The 17,629-nt window shown below is 39.1% G+C and overlaps 1 protein-coding gene across 3 annotated transcripts; it reads left to right on the forward strand.

Annotated features, from left to right (window-relative positions):
- The first annotated feature begins 1,518 nt into the window (after positions 1-1,518).
- On the forward strand, positions 1,519-17,049 carry brdt (bromodomain, testis-specific). 3 transcript variants are annotated; one of them, XM_083568803.1, is made up of 21 exons: positions 1,519-1,872; positions 4,942-5,224; positions 5,848-5,985; positions 6,092-6,233; positions 6,653-6,780; positions 6,861-7,226; positions 8,349-8,477; positions 8,618-8,833; positions 8,915-9,090; positions 9,176-9,453; positions 9,611-9,712; positions 10,154-10,282; positions 12,010-12,068; positions 12,180-12,276; positions 12,845-13,204; positions 13,506-13,606; positions 14,016-14,094; positions 14,181-14,254; positions 14,376-14,569; positions 15,043-15,226; positions 16,127-17,049. In XM_083568803.1, the coding sequence occupies exons 2-21, from the start codon at positions 4,964-4,966 to the stop codon at positions 16,193-16,195; spliced, it is 3,282 nt and encodes a 1,093-aa protein (XP_083424929.1). In that variant the 5' UTR covers positions 1,519-1,872; positions 4,942-4,963; the 3' UTR covers positions 16,196-17,049. The 3 variants fall into 3 exon arrangements, with proteins under 3 accessions (XP_083424929.1, XP_083424928.1, XP_083424930.1); XM_083568802.1 differs by having other exon boundaries at positions 1,520-2,245; XM_083568804.1 differs by lacking the exon at positions 12,845-13,204 and having other exon boundaries at positions 1,521-2,245.
- The last annotated feature ends 580 nt before the right edge of the window (positions 17,050-17,629 follow it).

A 17,629-nucleotide genomic window follows, 5' to 3' on the forward strand; every position in this document is an offset into this window, starting at 1 on the left:
AGAGGGAGGTGTTCAGGCCCAGTAGGCTCAGCTTCTCAATCAGGTCCTGAGGGATGATTGTGTTGAAAGCTGAGCTGAAATCTATGAACAGCATTCGTACATAGGAGTCCTTGTTGTCTAGGTGGGTGAGGGCCAGATAAAGGGGCGTGGAGATGGTATCATCCGTGGAGCGGTTTGGACAATACGCAAACTGCATGGGGTCCAGTGAGGGTGGAAGCTGGGTCTTGACGTGCCTCATGACGAGCCTCTCAAAGCACTTCATCACGACGGGTGTGAGCGCGATGGGACAATAATCATTAAGGCAGGAGACAGTAGACTTCTTTGCCACAGAAATAATGGTCATCATCTTGAGGCACGTAGGAAAAATAGCACTGCTCAGGGAGATGTTGAAGATGTCTGTGAAGATATCCGCTAGCTGTTGTGCACATTCCCTGAGCACTCTAACAGATTATAACAGATATAAGGCCAAAACTATTTCTTTCATTGCATACAACATAAGTAGAGCAATATCAAGTAGTACAAGTACAAGTAGTACAATATTTGCGTGTGTTAGAGAAGTGAAGAAAAGAGTGCAGGCAGGGTGGAGTGGGTGGAGAAGAGTGTCAGGAGTGATTTGTGATAAAAGGGTATCTGCAAGAGTAAAAGGGAAAGTTTATAGGACTGTGGTGAGACCTGTAATGTATGGATTAGAGACAGTGACATTGAGTATAAGACAGGAGGTGGAGCTGGAGGTAGCAGAGCTGAAGATGTTAAGGTTTTCGTTGGGAGTGATGAGGATGGACAGGATTAGAAATGAGTTTATTAGAGTGACAGCGCGTGTAGGACATTTTGCAGACAAGGTGAGGGAGGCGAGATTGAGATGGTTTGCAAATGTGCAGAGGAGAGACATTTGGTATATCAGTAAAAGAATGCTGAAGATAGAGGGCAAGAAGTAGGAAAAGAGGAAAGGGGGTATGGGGACCGATGATCTACTGTGGCGACCCCTAAAGGGAGCACCCAAAAGAAGAAGAAAAAGAAGAAGAAGTAGAAGAAGAAAAAGCAATGCAATGTGATAAATTAGATAACAGTCATAACTATACACTATACTTTATTTTGAAATTGTTTTGACTAAACAGTGTTTAGTCAATTTGCCTATAGATACAACTTTGTCGATACATAGTACAGGTATACAGCTACTAAATGCAGTTTAGCATCTACCAGAAGTGGAAATAGATGCAATTGTGCAAACTGACAAGTGCAGAAAAATATGTAAATATGTGTACAGTAAATAAATATTAAGGCCTTGCAGTAAAAAAGCAGGTACACTAAGAAAATATATAGTATGTTTAAGAGATTCCTTATTAAAATAGGGTGGAGTAATGTGGAATTAGGGTGGAATTATGTTGCTCATGAACATCATTAAAAGCAGCAGTGTGTATTGTCATTTTGAAATTTCAAACAATAGAAAATTGTCCCTGACGTCAATAAAACCCCAATTCTTTTGCCAATCACTATGGCCGGAGCACGCATGCGCTCTACCGGGCTGTCGCCTCCCTTCCCCAGCCTCTCGGCTCTATCGTATCCTTGTTCTCTTTGTGCGAATTTTCAAGCTACGGGAATGAGCGATAGTCGGATACTTGCGAAGAAGCTTAGCGATGGCCAACGAAGAAACCCATTAATTGAGGCAATAGGGGCCATAAAGACGATAAAGAAAGCCAGAGATAGGTGGCCGAATGTTCTAGAATGGTCATGTGATGTCACGAGACCAGTTATGTCGCACTTTTGAAAAAAATTTCTGACGTAGTTTTTTTTTTTTCCTTACGATTTCTAAGGTCGGGTATTTCAGATGATTTATTTTTAGAAGGTTGAATTGCATCTTAAAAGAGTGACTTGGTAAATAAAAATGCTTTCCACTTTTGATAATCTTTGCTCCCAGTCGTGCTTCTTTTCCTTTCCAACGAAAAGAAAAAAGACAACCGGGGCACGTGAAGGGTATTGACCAATCGGAGGCCGAGCTCCGAGCAGAAGGGTATAAATAGCGGGCATGTTACTGTGAGAGACGTCCGCCATTGAAGACTGGTGTTTGGGTAAAAAAAAAAAGAAGGAAAAATACAAGCAGTATTTGGTTTTAGGCATTCATTTCGAAACAGTGTTTCGTTTGTATCCGGACGAAAGAATCGTTCAGAAGCCTGCATTTGGGTCATCTTTTCCAGCAGAACTTCTTCGGCACTGTTTAATACATTTTGTTGTGCCCGTGAACGGAAAGGTAAATGTTTTAGTAACGGTACAGGTTTGAGTTCGCCATGTTTATTCAACCCGCGACTCGGATAGAATGAAAGGACGCAGGCAGCGGGTTGTAGCGAGTTTACATGTCGTCTTCGGGGCGGGGAAATTCAGCTCAGCTAGTAGTAGCTCTGGGTTTTTTTTTTTTTTTTTTTGGTTATGCGAGGCTAAGCTACCTCGTGGTTAAATCCCAAATGCCTGTTTAGAGGGCATGTAGCGAACTACAATGGGACGTTGACGCATTTACCTTAAACCGCGTGTAGGGCACCTATATAGGGGATAAGGCATCATTTGGGCTGGGCGCTGAGACATTTTGTACCTGCCCTGACAGATCGCCATTTTGTTGCCTGTTTTCCAACCTGTTTAACGTCGAACTACGAGTCGTTTTACACACAATACGCGGGATTTGCTCGGTTTTGCTAAATGTTATTTGATTTCACTCGATTGCGTCATGCAGGGCAAAACAATTATAGCGAGCTTAGCATTAGCACGCTGACACGGATTGGGCGTTGTGTGTGTGATTTGTTTACCAGTCTGCTTTTAAAATGTTTTTTTTTTTTTTTTTTTTTTAAAGCGGTGCACATTTGTTAATCTGGTTTATTTTTTAGTCGTTTTCATTATCTCGGCGCACTATTATCTCGCTAGCTAATACAAAGGTAGCGTTCAAGCCACTATGTGGTCCCGCGCGCCCATGCATATACATGCTGTGGGGGGAATCCTTTCTCAACTCTGGGGTTTTCCTGCTACTGGGTGTAGCGTGGAATTAAATGATCTCCCCAGCAATAACGAGTGTAATAATATTGTACGAGTTTTCCTGAGTTGATGTCCACCACGCCTTAACCCCTAACTGATTAAATTTGCAACGAATATCGAGCGGGAAAACAATGCAATTTTTATTTATTTTTTAGAAAATAAAATTTCGAATTAGCTACCATTTTACTGTTTCTTTTCTTCCGAGGTCTAAAAGATCTAAATATATATATTTACACAGTTATGTATTGTTTATTTAGTGTTCATTAGGAATTAAAGGACCGGTTTTTAAGAGACTTGAAGTAGTTCTGTGTAAGTAAATGTACCTAGTAAAAAAAATGGTGGGTTATTTTTATTTATTATTATTTAATTTTTATTATTTATTTATTTATTGTAGTAACTGTGTCGTTTTTTTTTGCGACCAGGACCGTTTACAGTGTAGTAATTGAATTAAATGACCTCCACTTGACCCCTATTGTTTTAGAGTTTTGGTCGCCATGGCAGGGTCACAGTCGTGTCAGCGGTATGGTCCACGGCTCCTCGTGTGTGCGGGAGGAAAATAATGATGGCTGCATGTAATGTGGTTCAGACAGTACTGTTTTAGAAGGTGGACCACGGTTTACCATCTAACATTTTAAAGATGGCATTTACATTTGCTATTATATAATAATTTTATAGTGATTTATTATAGTGTGTCTATATTAACTTTTAATGTAGTGCTTTAATTTGAGTCAGTAAGTAGAAGTAGTTGAATACATGTATTTGGGAGTATTTATGTACAGGAAATGCTTCCACCCATAACTGTTTTGTTCAAACCAGTATGTTAATGTGACCAGCAGGGGGCAGTTCGCACAATGAACTCCGTTTATGTGGAGTACTGCAGCCAGTTGCACCAGTTAAATTAGGGTATAGTCAGTAAACCATGTGTTGAGAGTACATGGGTTAAAAGTAGGCAGTTGAAGACTGCTTGTACCACAGACCAACATACTGCAGTCATAACTAGTAGTGATCGTAGTTTAAAATGTTTCATACAGTCAACTAATAACTATCTAAGTACATTGTTTATTAAGTAAACATGTTAAAATTAAGGGACACTGTTAGAGTTGTCTCTCTATAAGGTAAATAAAGTCCAAATGAACTTTTTGATGTAACCAGTTGTGTTTTTATTCTTTTTGTACCTGCTCTACTTGATCTCTTGTGCAACAACAGCATTTTAATAAAAAAAAACTGAGTAATCAAAAATAGTGACAAGTATGTTTTAAGTGAAATTGAATATGATGAAACACATTAGAGTGTAATGTTGCAATAATAGTAATTTTGTGGTTAATTTGACGATCTATTTTCCCTGACATTTCTGTGCCTTTACTTAAGGGGCTACTGGATTGTAGTTTATTATACAATTACTGATGTTTTAATGTACTGTTAAACAGAAATTTAGCAAAATGGCTGTGTCCAGTAATCATGGACCAAAAATACCTTGTGAATTAAAAAATTATGCTTCTTACAAAGATAAATGAAAACGGTGTGTTTATGGTCAGCAAACTTGAATAAAAAATTGCACAAACCATTATAACTTGTATCTGGGTACAATGCAAATAGCCCTCCCCTGAATTATTAGCATACTTATACCAATGCCATTGAAACCGCTGAATACCTGGTTCAGGTGTGCCAAGCGAGCCGAAATATGGAGAAAAATATTTGATTTGTTCTACATTTGTAACATACACTCCATGTAAATAAATCCCAATGGTTAGCAGTTTGTTTCTGCATCCTGAGGGGAAAAAAAGGACATAACTAATCCTTCTTCTAACTCCTTTGCACTAGGGTGTTAGAAATGTTAGCTACCCTGTATGCTAATTAAACAACTGTTAAAACAGTTGGAGCTGTTGGGTGAAATGACTGTGCTCAAACTGCTTTCCCTGTTTACAGTGGCACGGGCAGAGGATGTGTAATGAAAACTGAGCTGCCCAGACAAATTCTTCCGAACCTCGCTCTGCGCATGCCTGTCTTTGGAGCAAAACCCACCATGTCTGAGCCAGTGCTTAGCATGAACAGGAACCCCCCTCCCCCAGAGTACAAGAACCATAAAAAACCTGGGCGCCTCACCAACCAGATCCAGTACCTTGAGAAAGTGGTGGTCAAAGCCTTGTGGAGGCACCAGTTCTCCTGGCCTTTCAGGCAACCCGTGGACGCTGTACAGCTCAACCTGCCTGTGAGTTGGGCTTCAATGGGTTTCCAGCTGCATACGGTTGGGTTTTAAATGTATTTAAATTAAATAACATGGTTGTAATGGTCAAATCCGATTACCTCTCAGTATGATTTAGGTATTCAATTTTTTTTTTTTTTTTTTTAGCCGATCAGTTGAGGTTTGCATTGTCTGCATGGCAAGACTTTGCCTGTTTAGGTTGTTGATTGTAATGTCTCACATTGTGACATGATTAAGGCCATGGGTATCTGACGAGTTTAACCAGGTGTGTTAAAAAGCAGAAAACACTCGGCAATATGTAACACAGTTTATGATAGTCTTAAAATTAAAAATCTGCAGTTTTTTATTGTAGCCAGTTAAAAGCCACAGCTATTAATCATTTGAATATGATAAAATTAATTAGACAAATAGAAGCTGTGAAGAAGCTGTGGTGGTTCTGTACTTGTTTTTCTATCGATGGACAGAGAATGTAATATTCATTAAGTGCATAAGCGATGAAAGTGTAGGTAATGGGTGGGAAACTTAAACTGGCACCTTTGTATAAATCAATAGTAGTGAATTATTTATATTTTTTGTGAATGAATGACTATTAAAAGTTTCAAGTTGTCTTTTTCCTGTTTTGTTTTCAGGATTATTATACAATAATTCAAAACCCAATGGACTTGAGCACCATCAAAAAGCGTCTTGAAAATAATTACTATTGGAGGGCTATGGAATGTGTTGAAGACTTCAACACGATGTTTACAAATTGTTATGTTTACAATCGGGTAAAAACTTTACTTCTCTTTTTAAAAAGATGGTCAGCTACGTGTACATTTATTACAATTGTTACAATTTAAATTAAACCTTTTTGCTTTTTTTTTCCCTCTCCAGCCTGGAGATGATATAGTTTTGATGGCCCAAGCTCTTGAAAAGCTGTTTCTTGAGAAAGTAGCTGAAATGCCACAGGATGAGTTTGTGATTACAGCAGTTACAAACAAGGCACCTCTGAAAGGACGGAGGGTATCCACTGCAGGTATGCTTTAAAGAGCTTCACGGCAGTTAGAATAATTTTTTTGTTTAGCAGCCTTTAATAAAGCAGTATTTAATGAGCGAGGATGTAATTATAATGGGTATCACCAGGCTGTAATTTGATTGTAAGACCAGAGTGGGAGTATTCCTGTTAACGCCATTGGCATTGAAATCTACTTTGTCTTTTGTTAAACAAAAAGTACAGATATAGCTTGTAGATTAGTCATCAGACCAAAAGACGACTAAATGTGTGCAGCTTAATGTAGATCACTAGTACAGAACATTCAGGCCAAAAAGTTCTCATATTAGTGTCTTGGTGTCTTTCTATTCTTTTGGCTTTGTGTTCTGCGTACAATTTTCGAATGTTGGTTAAAAAAAAAAAACTAACTTACTAAGTAACTTGTCTCTTTGTGTTCATAACAGTCGTGGGGAAAATACGGCCTCAGTCTCCTGTGTCTGAGGTTGTGTTTCAGCAGACAGTGACCGTGATACCTCCTGAAGCACTGCACACCATCTCGTCTACACCCCTGTCTGCGCAGCTTGAAGCCAAAGTCAGTCTTTTACACACAAAATGCGTTTTATGTGAAATGCGTTTAATGCCATGTTTCTTAACACACGTTTTTCTTTGCAGTTGAAAAAGGGGGTGAAAAGAAAAGCTGACACCACAACCCCCATGCCTCCTGTCCTTAACAGCAGTGAGTCATCTTCCTGTGTCTCAGAACCGAAGGTGTTGAAGTTGTTCTCACGGCGAGGCAGTGGGCGACCCATCAAACCACCACGTAAAGACCTGCCAGAGTCGCCACAGCAGCACCAAGTGGGCTGCCGTACCAAACTCTCCGAAAGGCTTAAATACTGTAATGGCATCTTGAAGGAGATGTTGACTAAAAGGCACTCTGGATATGCCTGGCCCTTCTACGAGCCTGTGGATACGGTGGCACTCTGCCTGCATGACTATCATGATATTATTCAACAGCCCATGGATTTGGGCACCATTAAAGTAAGACAAAGGATGAACTACTTTGGTCAAAAATTAAACGTGCACAGTATTTGATCAACAAAGACTTCTTTTTTTTTTTTGCTTAAATTGTGTCTCAAAGACCCATAGCACCAGCACAACTTTTTGTTAATAAGGAAATGTATTGCACTTGCAAGTTTAACATTTCAAATTGTATGACTAAATTATAGCACTTTTCTATCAAATTGTCCAGTAATCTTTGATAACTTCCATTTATGGTGTTTGGTAAGGAGTCTTTTATCATCTTTATTGGGTAAAAGCATGGTAATACTATAACTGTTCTGTAGACTATAGACTTGTACATGAACAGTAGATAAGGAAAAGATAAGTGATTTTCCCAAACTGGGTTGATTGTGCAATTATGTAGGCATGCTCTTAAACATTTTGGAGACAAGTTTCTCTAACGTATCAGCAGCCTAAGCCTCTGGCGTAACCCCAATACAAACCTTTCTTTTCTTTTTAGTTGATATTTCTTTTAGAAGTGGAGGTCATTTCTTTTAGTTGATATCTTTTTATTTAAAATAATTTTACATTTAAATCTAGTAGTATATATTTTTTTATTGTTATTTAATAAAGGTTAGCAAACGTCCTATTCTAGCTAATCAAATGATTATTAATTTAATATAAATCTGTCAACACTACAAAGATGCAAAATTGCAGGTAAATGCAGTGTTATATTTTTAAACCATCAAAAACCCAGATGAAAATAGACTAGAATTGGCCCTCTCGTTAAGAAAGGCCACTATATTGTGTCAAGTGGTGTAAGGGGTGTGTAGTTGTTTGTAAATGTCATTGTGAACATACAGTTCAGAATCAGAAATAGCTTTTTTTTTTTACCAAGTATGCTTATACACAAGGAATTTGACTTGGTGTCAAATTAGGAGCTTCCAGTGCAGGAGAAGTACAGACATAATGTAACAGAATAGTAAACCAGACAGTTAAATAATACAATATATTCAGAGTAAAAATATTGTTAAGTAAATGTACAGATGTTCTTTACAAGTGTGTCGTTTACAAATGGACCATTTGGATTTGATGTACAAATGTGTCATTTATTATGGACAACAGTTGCATTCAGATTTGTCACCCCCTCCTCCCCTTCAGAAAAAGATGGACAATCGTGAATACACCGATGCCTTGCAGTTTGCTGCAGACATTCGTCTTATGTTCTCGAACTGTTACAAGTACAACCCACCGAACCATGAGGTTGTGGCGATGGCCAGAAAACTCCAGGTGAGTGAGCCCATTTGTTTTATTTATTTATTGTTTGTTTTTTAATTAAGAATACACTGACCAGAGTCTTGCCTTGGCCTAGTGTGCATCACAAGACCAGTAAATTAATGAATGAATGAATGCTGGTCTTCTCTTCTCAGGAGGTTTTTGAGTCCCGCTTTGCTAAAATTCCAGAGGAGTCGAGGGCTTCAGCACCTGGTCAGCACCTTGTGCCTAAAAGGAAGAAAAATAACGAGCAAGCAGAAAGTCTGTCCAGCTCTGAGAGCAGCGAGTCAGATTCATCTTTGTCAGAAAGCTCGTCAGACTCTGAAGACGAAGAGAAAAGGGCACAAAGATTGTCTGTTCTAGAGGAACAGGTATTGTACAGTATTGTTCATGTTTTTGTTTGTGCATTTTCCCTTCATTTTCTAAATAAATGCACCACCTCTGTTAATCAGCTTAAGGCGGTGCGGCAGCAGCTGCAAATACTGACCCAAACACCATTGCTGAAGCAAAAGAAGAAAGAGAAGTCAAAGAAGGAGAAACGAAAAAATGATAAACGAAAGGGTGGTGAAGTGCAAAAACCAGCTCCAGAGAAGGTGCACAGGAGATCGAGTGGCAGCAAGTCATCAGGGTTGGTGAACACTCACTTACGCCCAGCTATTTTACGCGCGTTTTGTAGTTTTACTGGTCTAAATACAAACCCCTTTTGTGGTCAGGAGGAATATGGAGAGCAAAGCGTACGAGTCTGAAGAAGAGGAACTCGCTCTGCCCATGTCCTATGAAGACAAACGACGTTTAAGTCTGGACATCAACAAGCTGCCTGGAGACAAACTAGGCAAAGTGGTAAATATCATCAAGGCCAGAGAACCTATGCTTAGAGACACAGACCCTGAGGAGATTGAGATTGACTTTGAGGCACTCAAACCAACTACGCTCCGAGCTTTGGAAACTTTTGTCATGACCTGCCTAAAGAAAAAGCCTAAGACGCCTGGACGTGAGTAAACAACTTTTAACAACTGTGGTAAAATCTGTATTATTACCACTGCTACAGGCAGTTTGTTAAATTGTGCTTGTCTTTTTACTCTCTCTCTCTTTCTCTCTTCCTCTCTCTCTCTCTCTCTCTCTCTCTCTCTCTCTCTCTGTATGTGTAGAGAAAAATCCACAAAAACCCAAAAAAGATGAAAAAATGAAGGAAATTGTGAAACAGAATGCCAATGAAGAGCCGGCCTTGAACAAGAGGACCAAGGCAAAAAGTAAGAACATATTTCCAGACTGGAGGATCCTATTTTATACCTGCTGCTTTTAGTAATTAGAACGATTTACCTAATCTTTTACGTGAAAGTGGCTTCCTAGATGCACCTAAAGTCAATACTCAGTCAATTCACTTCAGGAAGTCTGAGAAGGTTCTTGGTCAGATTTTCAAACCTGCATAGTGTGACAGCTAAAGCCATGTTTAATACATGCAGGTGGTGTCATGAGAACACCTCAATATTTTTTTTTTAATTAACATTAAGATTCAAATTGATCTGTTTTTATCTCGGGTATTTGTTGTTTGGATTTGCTTGCTTGTACAGTGTATATTGCTTTACATATAATTTTTTTTTGTCTTGTAAAAAAAAAATACAACTACTACTTTCTACATTCATCTCAACAGTCATGGTTTTTTTGGTTTTCTCTCTTTTTTTTTTTTTTAGGTGAACAGTCATCAGAGCCCAAGGAGCTGGCGCTCTCTTCTCGCCTTAGTGAGAGTAGCAGTTCCTCCTCTGGTTCTGAGAGCAGTAGTTCTGACTCTAGTTCTTCTGATAGCAGTGACTCTGAATCAGGTTAGCTGATCTCCACAAGCACTTTCTTCCTCTTTTCCCTCCTTTTATTCATTTTTATTTTTTTTTACCCTCACCAGGGCAAAGTTGAAATTTTCCCATTCCCCACATTTTTACTAGTTGGTTGAAGGGAAGAAAAAGACAAACCAAAAAATATATTTTCTTGGACACTGTTTTTCTCATTGATAGAACCAATGTCACTTTAACACATACTGGAATACCAGATACTTGAATGCTACTGAATTAATATTTTTTTGTTTGGATATTGTTAAGTGGGTGCAAGATAATGTTTTTGTTTTTTTTTATATATATTTTGTGCACTTTTCTTTGCAAATAAGTCTTGTTACACACACTCTGGCTATAGTTTTGTCAGGTGGTATTTTCCTGTTGTGTGGTGAATTTTGTTTTATTTCTTTTTAATTTTTATTTTGTAGCTTTTGATAATTTTGTTTGTTTCATCTTAATCACTTATTTGTCTGTTGGCGTTTTCTAAGACAGTGCTGTAGTTTGAAATGAGGCCAGCTAGTGCTCAGTGCAGAGAAAGTCCTGATGATGCTTTGTGCAACCCAAATGCACCACTACATGTTACCTGTATGACACTGACAAAACTAGCTTTCGAAGGTATGTCCAAATGCAAATAAATGAGTCATTTAAAATAATACAATGTAAAGCAAAACATTTGTCTAGCTTACAGCTTTTATACTTTTATCCAGAGTAAAAGTCGGTGTAACCATAACTGTTTTTACAGCACTGCTGTATTTTTCCCCGTAGCTTTTTTAATTACACAAAAATGTTACCTGGGCACTAAATTATTTTTATTTTTTATAAGACAATACCCATGAGACCATATTTATGATGTACAGGTATAACTATGGTAAGGTCATATACATTACATTATATAATGTATACATGTCCCCATATACATTTTAGAGACAGAAAGATTTTGAGGAACATTTTGTCATGTTGAGTTCCAGCTGGTCCTCTTTTAAACCTTGCTGCATTGATTCATCACTGTGTGGTTCTATTGTTGCATTTTTTTAGAGTGTGACTTCATCCTTTGTAAATATATGTAGGTTTTTGTAAAGTAACAGATGTTTAAAACAAAAAACCAAACAAACCTTAAAGCCGATTGTGTGAAAATGCATCGCGATGTTGTATTCAGGTACTGAACAGATTGTAATTGGCATGGGTGCAGTAGGACCAAGCAAATTATATTTTAGTAGACAGACATTTGTCCTCTCAACTTCTCTTTTTTTTTAGCTGTGTAATTTACCTAAACAGGTATAAAGTTGACTTTGGTGTTTGACACCCGGACAATTGAATAAACTCGTTTTCTTAGACACCTGTTGTACATTTTAAGACTAGTGGTGTGTTTTGTCTTTTATTTTGCCATCACGTGTTTCTTTCACTTTTGCTCTTCATCACATTCACTATTGCAGATCTCATGCACATTTTTACTCACGTTATGCCGAGCATGCACACCTGAGAATGTAAAGGGACTGGTGTTGGGACATCTCACACTTCAAAATCTACTAACTAGCTTTAGCTTCTGTTGTCATGTGTATGTCCAGCATAGTTATGGTTGAACTAACCTGTGATTTTTATTTCTATTCAATTCATGGGTAACCAGTCCTGGGAAAAAAATCGGCTAGACAGTAGCAGTGTGTGGAGTTTAGGCTCAGCCCTTTTCCTTGCACAGCTTGCACTCAATCATTATGCGTGTCTTGCAGAGCAGAAACCTAAGAAGAAAAACAAAGCCCATGGTCATGGCACCAAAATTAAAAACAAGGTAAAGAAAAAAATACATTTAGCCTTGACCTAAGGATTTTATATAGTTTGGGTGCATGGAGCCTTTCACTTCGTGCAACACAGTGAAATTCCCCCCTCCTTCCATGATCAGGCGTTGAAGAGCATTGCCCTTGAGCGGAAGGAGTCCACTAAAGACCCGTCTGAGCAGACCATCAAGCCACCTGCTGAGGAGGCCGAAGCGCCACCAGGTCAGGCTCACTGCACCTGCACCCCCTTCTTGTGTGTATGAGTATGTGTGTTGTAGACTTGTGCACTGTGGTGTAGGTACTGTAAATATTATGGCTAATAAATACATTTTATGGCTTCCAATTTTTTACTAAAACAATTTGCAAGATTAAAATTGTAGTGGTGTACTTCATTTTTAAATATTCATAAAAATGTCAACCCATCTATTTTCTTTTACACATTTGTCCAGTAAATAGAATTCAGCTCCAGGCTGGTAATTATGTGACCAAAAAAACCCTAATTACAATATAATGCGTATAGTTAAGATAGTAAAGGTTCTCGTAATTGATCCAAATTAGTGTGCAAGTACTTCATTTTATAGTATTGCTTTCTCAAAGGACTCCTGCAGTGTATCATATTTGTCTGAAATGAGGAGGGTTGAAAGATGGCTGTCCTTCCGAAATGGACTTTTATCTCCAAAGTGCCATAGCATTTTAAAGCCTGTTTATAAAACTGCCACTTTGTCCAGTTGTTCAGCTTTTAATCCATCATTTGTTTCCTCTTACACCTTTACTGTACCTTCCACTCTAGCCCTGCACAGCCAGCTACCTCCTCAGCCATCCAGACCCAGTGCCAAAGCCACTCCTTTAGTTCGAAAGACCTGGATGACCACACAAAATATGCCCTCTGAGCACAGCCCCTCATCTCCCACTGACCTTCCAGCTGCAGACATTCCCACCTCCTTTTCCTCCTGCCTTACCCTCATACCAATGCCACCTACATCATCCCCCCCCATAGCCTGTGCACATCCACCTGCTTCACCCAGTTGTCCTAAGAGTCCACAAAGTCTCTTTACTGTCCAAAATTCCCCAGTATCCGCTCCCACATACCCAGCATTTCCACTCTCAACTGCAGCCCCTGTAAATCCTGTGATTAAGGCTCAGCTCAAAGGTAAGACGTTGCTCTGAATTGCCCTGCTTTCCGCCTGTTTGATTCCCTTGTCTCCTCCACCTGTGGCCCTCAATCCCCAAACCCGTGAGACTGATTAGCTCTGCATGCACTGCCTTTCTTCCATTGCGTGGTTAAGAATTGTGTTTTTGCCTCGTTGCTGGATTTATTTGTTGTCTCCGTCTTTTCAACCCATGGCTGCATTATTTGCTTCTTGTCCATGTCCTGCTTTTTATTAGCCCCGAATATTTCATGCTTGCTTTTATTAATTGTCTATTCACTGTAAATTCTTTTAAAACTTCAGGTTTCCCTGCTCTGCTTTCTCCACTTTCTTCTCCTCCTGGATTGCCCTCTTCAAACTCTGCAGCATCTGTAGCAAGACACCAGCCCACCACCAAGCAGGAGGTAAGTCTAATACTCCTGCAATTTCCATGGTAAAATGACCAGCTGTGTGTGAGAGAGGAGAAAGTGGAGTTGATGAATAACTGGCTGTTTATATCGACTGGAACCGAAAACGGAAGCTCTCTTGCCCCTAATGTAGTGTCTGTCAGTCATATATTAAACAGGATGACAGTTGGCACGTTGCTGTGGCATGGAGATTTGCTTGCACCCTGCAGTAATCTGGTGTTGAGGCTGAAATGTGCAATATGTTTGCACCCTCATATGCTGAATTTAAAAGATTGACTTTGGAGGACTTATTGCTCTAATTAGATTTTTAGTTTCGCTTTCGACATGTGCTGAGTGCTTGCACAGTCAGCTGCTGCAGCTGCTTTTTCCAACTGAGCAAATATCTTTCTCTCTCTCTCTATAAAAGCAATGTCCCAGTTTGACCACTCTGTTGGAAGATAAGGAGGAACCAGGTGTAGCGGGAGAGTCTCAGCTGCACACAACCCCTGGTTAGCATTTCTTCTGAGTCTTGTTCCTTCTGACTCATATTTCTAGCCACTGTTTTAACTGGGATTCTTTCTCTTTTTTCACACTGGTACTAAACCCACAGAAGATGCCGAACCACACAAACCGAACCAAGACCACAAGCCCAGTGTGGCTAAAACGGTACCTCCTTGCATTATATTGTATTTTAAATGAACACTGTGCCACATTTTAATGCAAATATGAGCAATCAGTTTGTTTGCAAGTTTTCTATATTAAACGTATTTGTGTTTGACTTGGATAGGAGATTGTTTTGAAACATGCAGACTCCTGGACAAGTCTGGGCAAGATGGCTGCACTTGCTCCTTCTGCCATCCGATCATCCAAGGAGAGTTTCCAACAATTCCGCAAGGTTGCCATGGAGAAGGAGGAGCGAGAAAGGGCACGCAAGCTCCAGCTGGAGGCTGGTCGAGAGCGGAGCGGCTCCGACAAAAGCAGGTGGAGTGAACATGCTGGCCCAACACCAGCCTTCTGTGGCCTTTATTCTGACTAATGGAGGTTTGACTGCTCACTCTTTAACCTTAAATTGAGTGCTTTAAATTGATCTTTCATGCCGTATATTTAAGCATGAATCGTTAATTTAAAAAGCATGTAATATACATTTGGATGGACCCAATTCACACCACTATTATGCCTGTAAGTTTTCTGCAGCTTTTATATGGCATTATAGTTGTATTAAGTGTGAAAATTGTGTTCAAGGCACTTTTTTGTATTTCTGGAGGGAAAACTAGTGCACATTCACAAGACAGCTTGTTAGGGTTCCAGACGAAGGACTTCTTTGGATCCCCCATTGCAGCTCATGTCTTATTCATTTTCTTCATGGCTGCAGCCCAGTGTGGATGGTTGCATAACAGCAGGTTCAGCAGTACTGTGTAAAACTACTGACAGTGTTGCTTTTTAATGATTCGCAGCCTGACACAGCAGCTTGCTAAGACCAAATTAGAGATTCAGGCCTCCAGGACGGAGATGGAGTCTGCAGAGCTTCCCATTATGGCAGCCATTTTAGACCAACCTAAAACGCCAGAAACTTCTGCCATGGACCGCGAAAGAGAGCTGGCACGCAAGAGAGAGCAAGAGAGACGCAGACGGGAAGCTGTGAGTACCTCTCTGTCTGTTCAGTGAACACATTTCCATAGCCCTTGTACCTTGTTTGGAACTGTTTTATGCATTCCACTGCAAAAATCTGGTTCTCCATTTGGCCAGGGGTCTCTATCAAAGCACTAGTTATCATTTATAACAAGGTTCTCACTTTGACCTGCCTTTACCCTTCCAAGTCTAATCCTTCCTTAAACTGTTTTATGCTAGATAACTTATACAAAACTGATGCCAAACATGGACAAGATCTGTGAACCAGCACCAGGAACTTCAAGAACAGGAAACAAATCAAAGATGATTATTGCTATCTTGTGGTTCAAGGCAGTGTTCAACTAATGTACCTTCTTTGTGCTACCAACTGTATTTAAATGGAATCCAGTTTTATCCTTAAAGGGCTATTAAAGTGGTCAGGAACCACTGAAATTGACTGAAGGATATGTCGTGAACTGATTAAAACCGGTGGAATGCCGGTTTTTTTTTGTTTTTGTTTTTTTAATGCATTCTACTGAGTCGTAGTAGCTAACTTAAAAACTAGATGTGTATTCTGCTCCAGCAATGACTCACCTGTGTAATAAAGCATAATTAGCTATTTGTGTAGCCAGCAACATATCCACAATGTGCTTCTGTATAAGGGTTCTTCACTATTTTCCACAAAGGGCTGGTGTAGATATATTGTTTGTATTTCACACCAATCAGGAATCGCATCCAATTTGACTTATTTAGCCAGTTCAGCCCTGTTTCTGATAAGTGTGTCTCCTATTTAGTAGGAAAGAAAGCCTGCAGCCACACCAGCAACACATAGTAATAGCATTCAAGTATTTAAATTTGACGTGTGTGTGTGTGTGTGTGTGTGTGTGTGTGTGTATATTATTAACACCTGCCCACATTTTCTCTTTTCAGTTGTCTGGAACCATTGACATGACCATGCAGCATGACATCATGGCCACCTTTGAGAAAAACCTTGACTGAAATGACTAAAAAAAATATATATAAATAAATACATATAAAGAATTGTTTGTTAAAAAAAAAAAAAAAAACACATATACATAGATATACATGCTACTTTTATGTGTCGAGTAGCTGGTCTTCTCCGCTCGCTAACAAGCTCCACGAGTCCTGGTGACTGAAACGGGTTCTCACACCTTACCAGTGTCGTTGACTCACTTTAGCACATTTTTATGGAAGTGACTGTAGATAAAAAACTAAAAATGTAAGAAGTTGATACTGTACAGTGTACAATTAAAGTGGAGCATGCCATGCAATGGGCCGCTTGTGCATTGAATTGATATATGTAATGATATTGGTATTTAGATGTTTGCTTAAGTTCGAATATTGAGGTACACATAGTCACTTCCTTTTGTGAAGGGTAAAAATGTAACTAAAATGGTGATTGCTCATCCAATACTGTATGTTTTATTTTGCATTCTCCCTCCCCCCTTTATTTTGTACTGAAAATGATGTCCATTGTTGCTTTTATATACTAATAAGTAAAGAAACGGGTCTTCTTGCACTGAGTGTTGTTAAAACTGATGGGTCTATAAAGCAGGAAGTAAGAAATGCTTTACTTGTATATTTATGGAGTTCAAAGCAGTTGTATGTGAATAACATTCCATTGTCAGTTTCCAAAACATGTCACTGTATAGATGCATCTTTACAGCATCCCCTTCAATGCTTCACAGTGGTAAGATGCATATGCGAAAGCCTTACGAGTTGTAATTATATTCTTTGGCAGTATCCACTGGTTTCCTAAATGTAGCATGAAAAGTGAAGGGATGTACATTGTGATTTGCATTTGCAATATGAACATTTGTAAAAAAAAAGAAGTTTGTGGTAATAATAGTTGCAAATCTTCAAATCGGTTGCATTTTTCTGCTTTGTGATTTCTTACATTTACTGTCTGAATGTTGCATTTAAGTCATCTTAGACAGCAAAGTAACTCCATGTTCAATTGAAACAATCAGTATTTTGTCTGTAGTAGAAGTAATATGCATACGAATGTGACCTTTGCATATATTATTCCGTAATATAATTGCTATTGTATGTCATTGCGTGACTGACGATATATATTTTAATTACGGAGAATTGTTTAAGTGAATTATAATGCACAGTGCAATTCCAGTTAACTTTTCTGTGACGCACCGCAAAATCCTGGTGTTGCTTTAACTGTTCTGTAAGGCATTTAAAAACTCACTGTTGATTCAGTGTTTGGCAGGTTACTATGCCTACAGTTTGTAGTCTGTGTTTAGTTAAGGTGTTTGTGCAAAACCTGCAATTTTGTTTTTCCTGTGACCCTGATGCTTGTGGTGATCTCTTCTCAGTTGACTTCCTTCTGTCCATCACTCAAGCACTTTATTCAGCATCCTGGTAGGACACAAGTGAAGAAGGATATGGGGATATTTCATA

The sequence above is a fragment of the Silurus aristotelis genome (assembly GCF_946808225.1).
Source record: "Silurus aristotelis genome assembly, chromosome: 2".
Lineage (NCBI taxonomy): Eukaryota > Metazoa > Chordata > Actinopteri > Siluriformes > Siluridae > Silurus > Silurus aristotelis.

Coding starts and splice junctions, on each gene's coding strand:
- brdt (XM_083568803.1), top strand. CDS start 4,964: ATGAAAACTGAGCTGCCCAGACAAATTCTTCCGAACCTCGCTCTGCGC. Junction 14,095..14,180: donor GTCTCAGCTGCACACAACCC/CTGGTTAGCATT, acceptor TCTTTTTTCACA/CTGGTACTAAACCCACAGAA. Junction 14,570..15,042: donor AGCGGCTCCGACAAAAGCAG/GTGGAGTGAACA, acceptor AATGATTCGCAG/CCTGACACAGCAGCTTGCTA.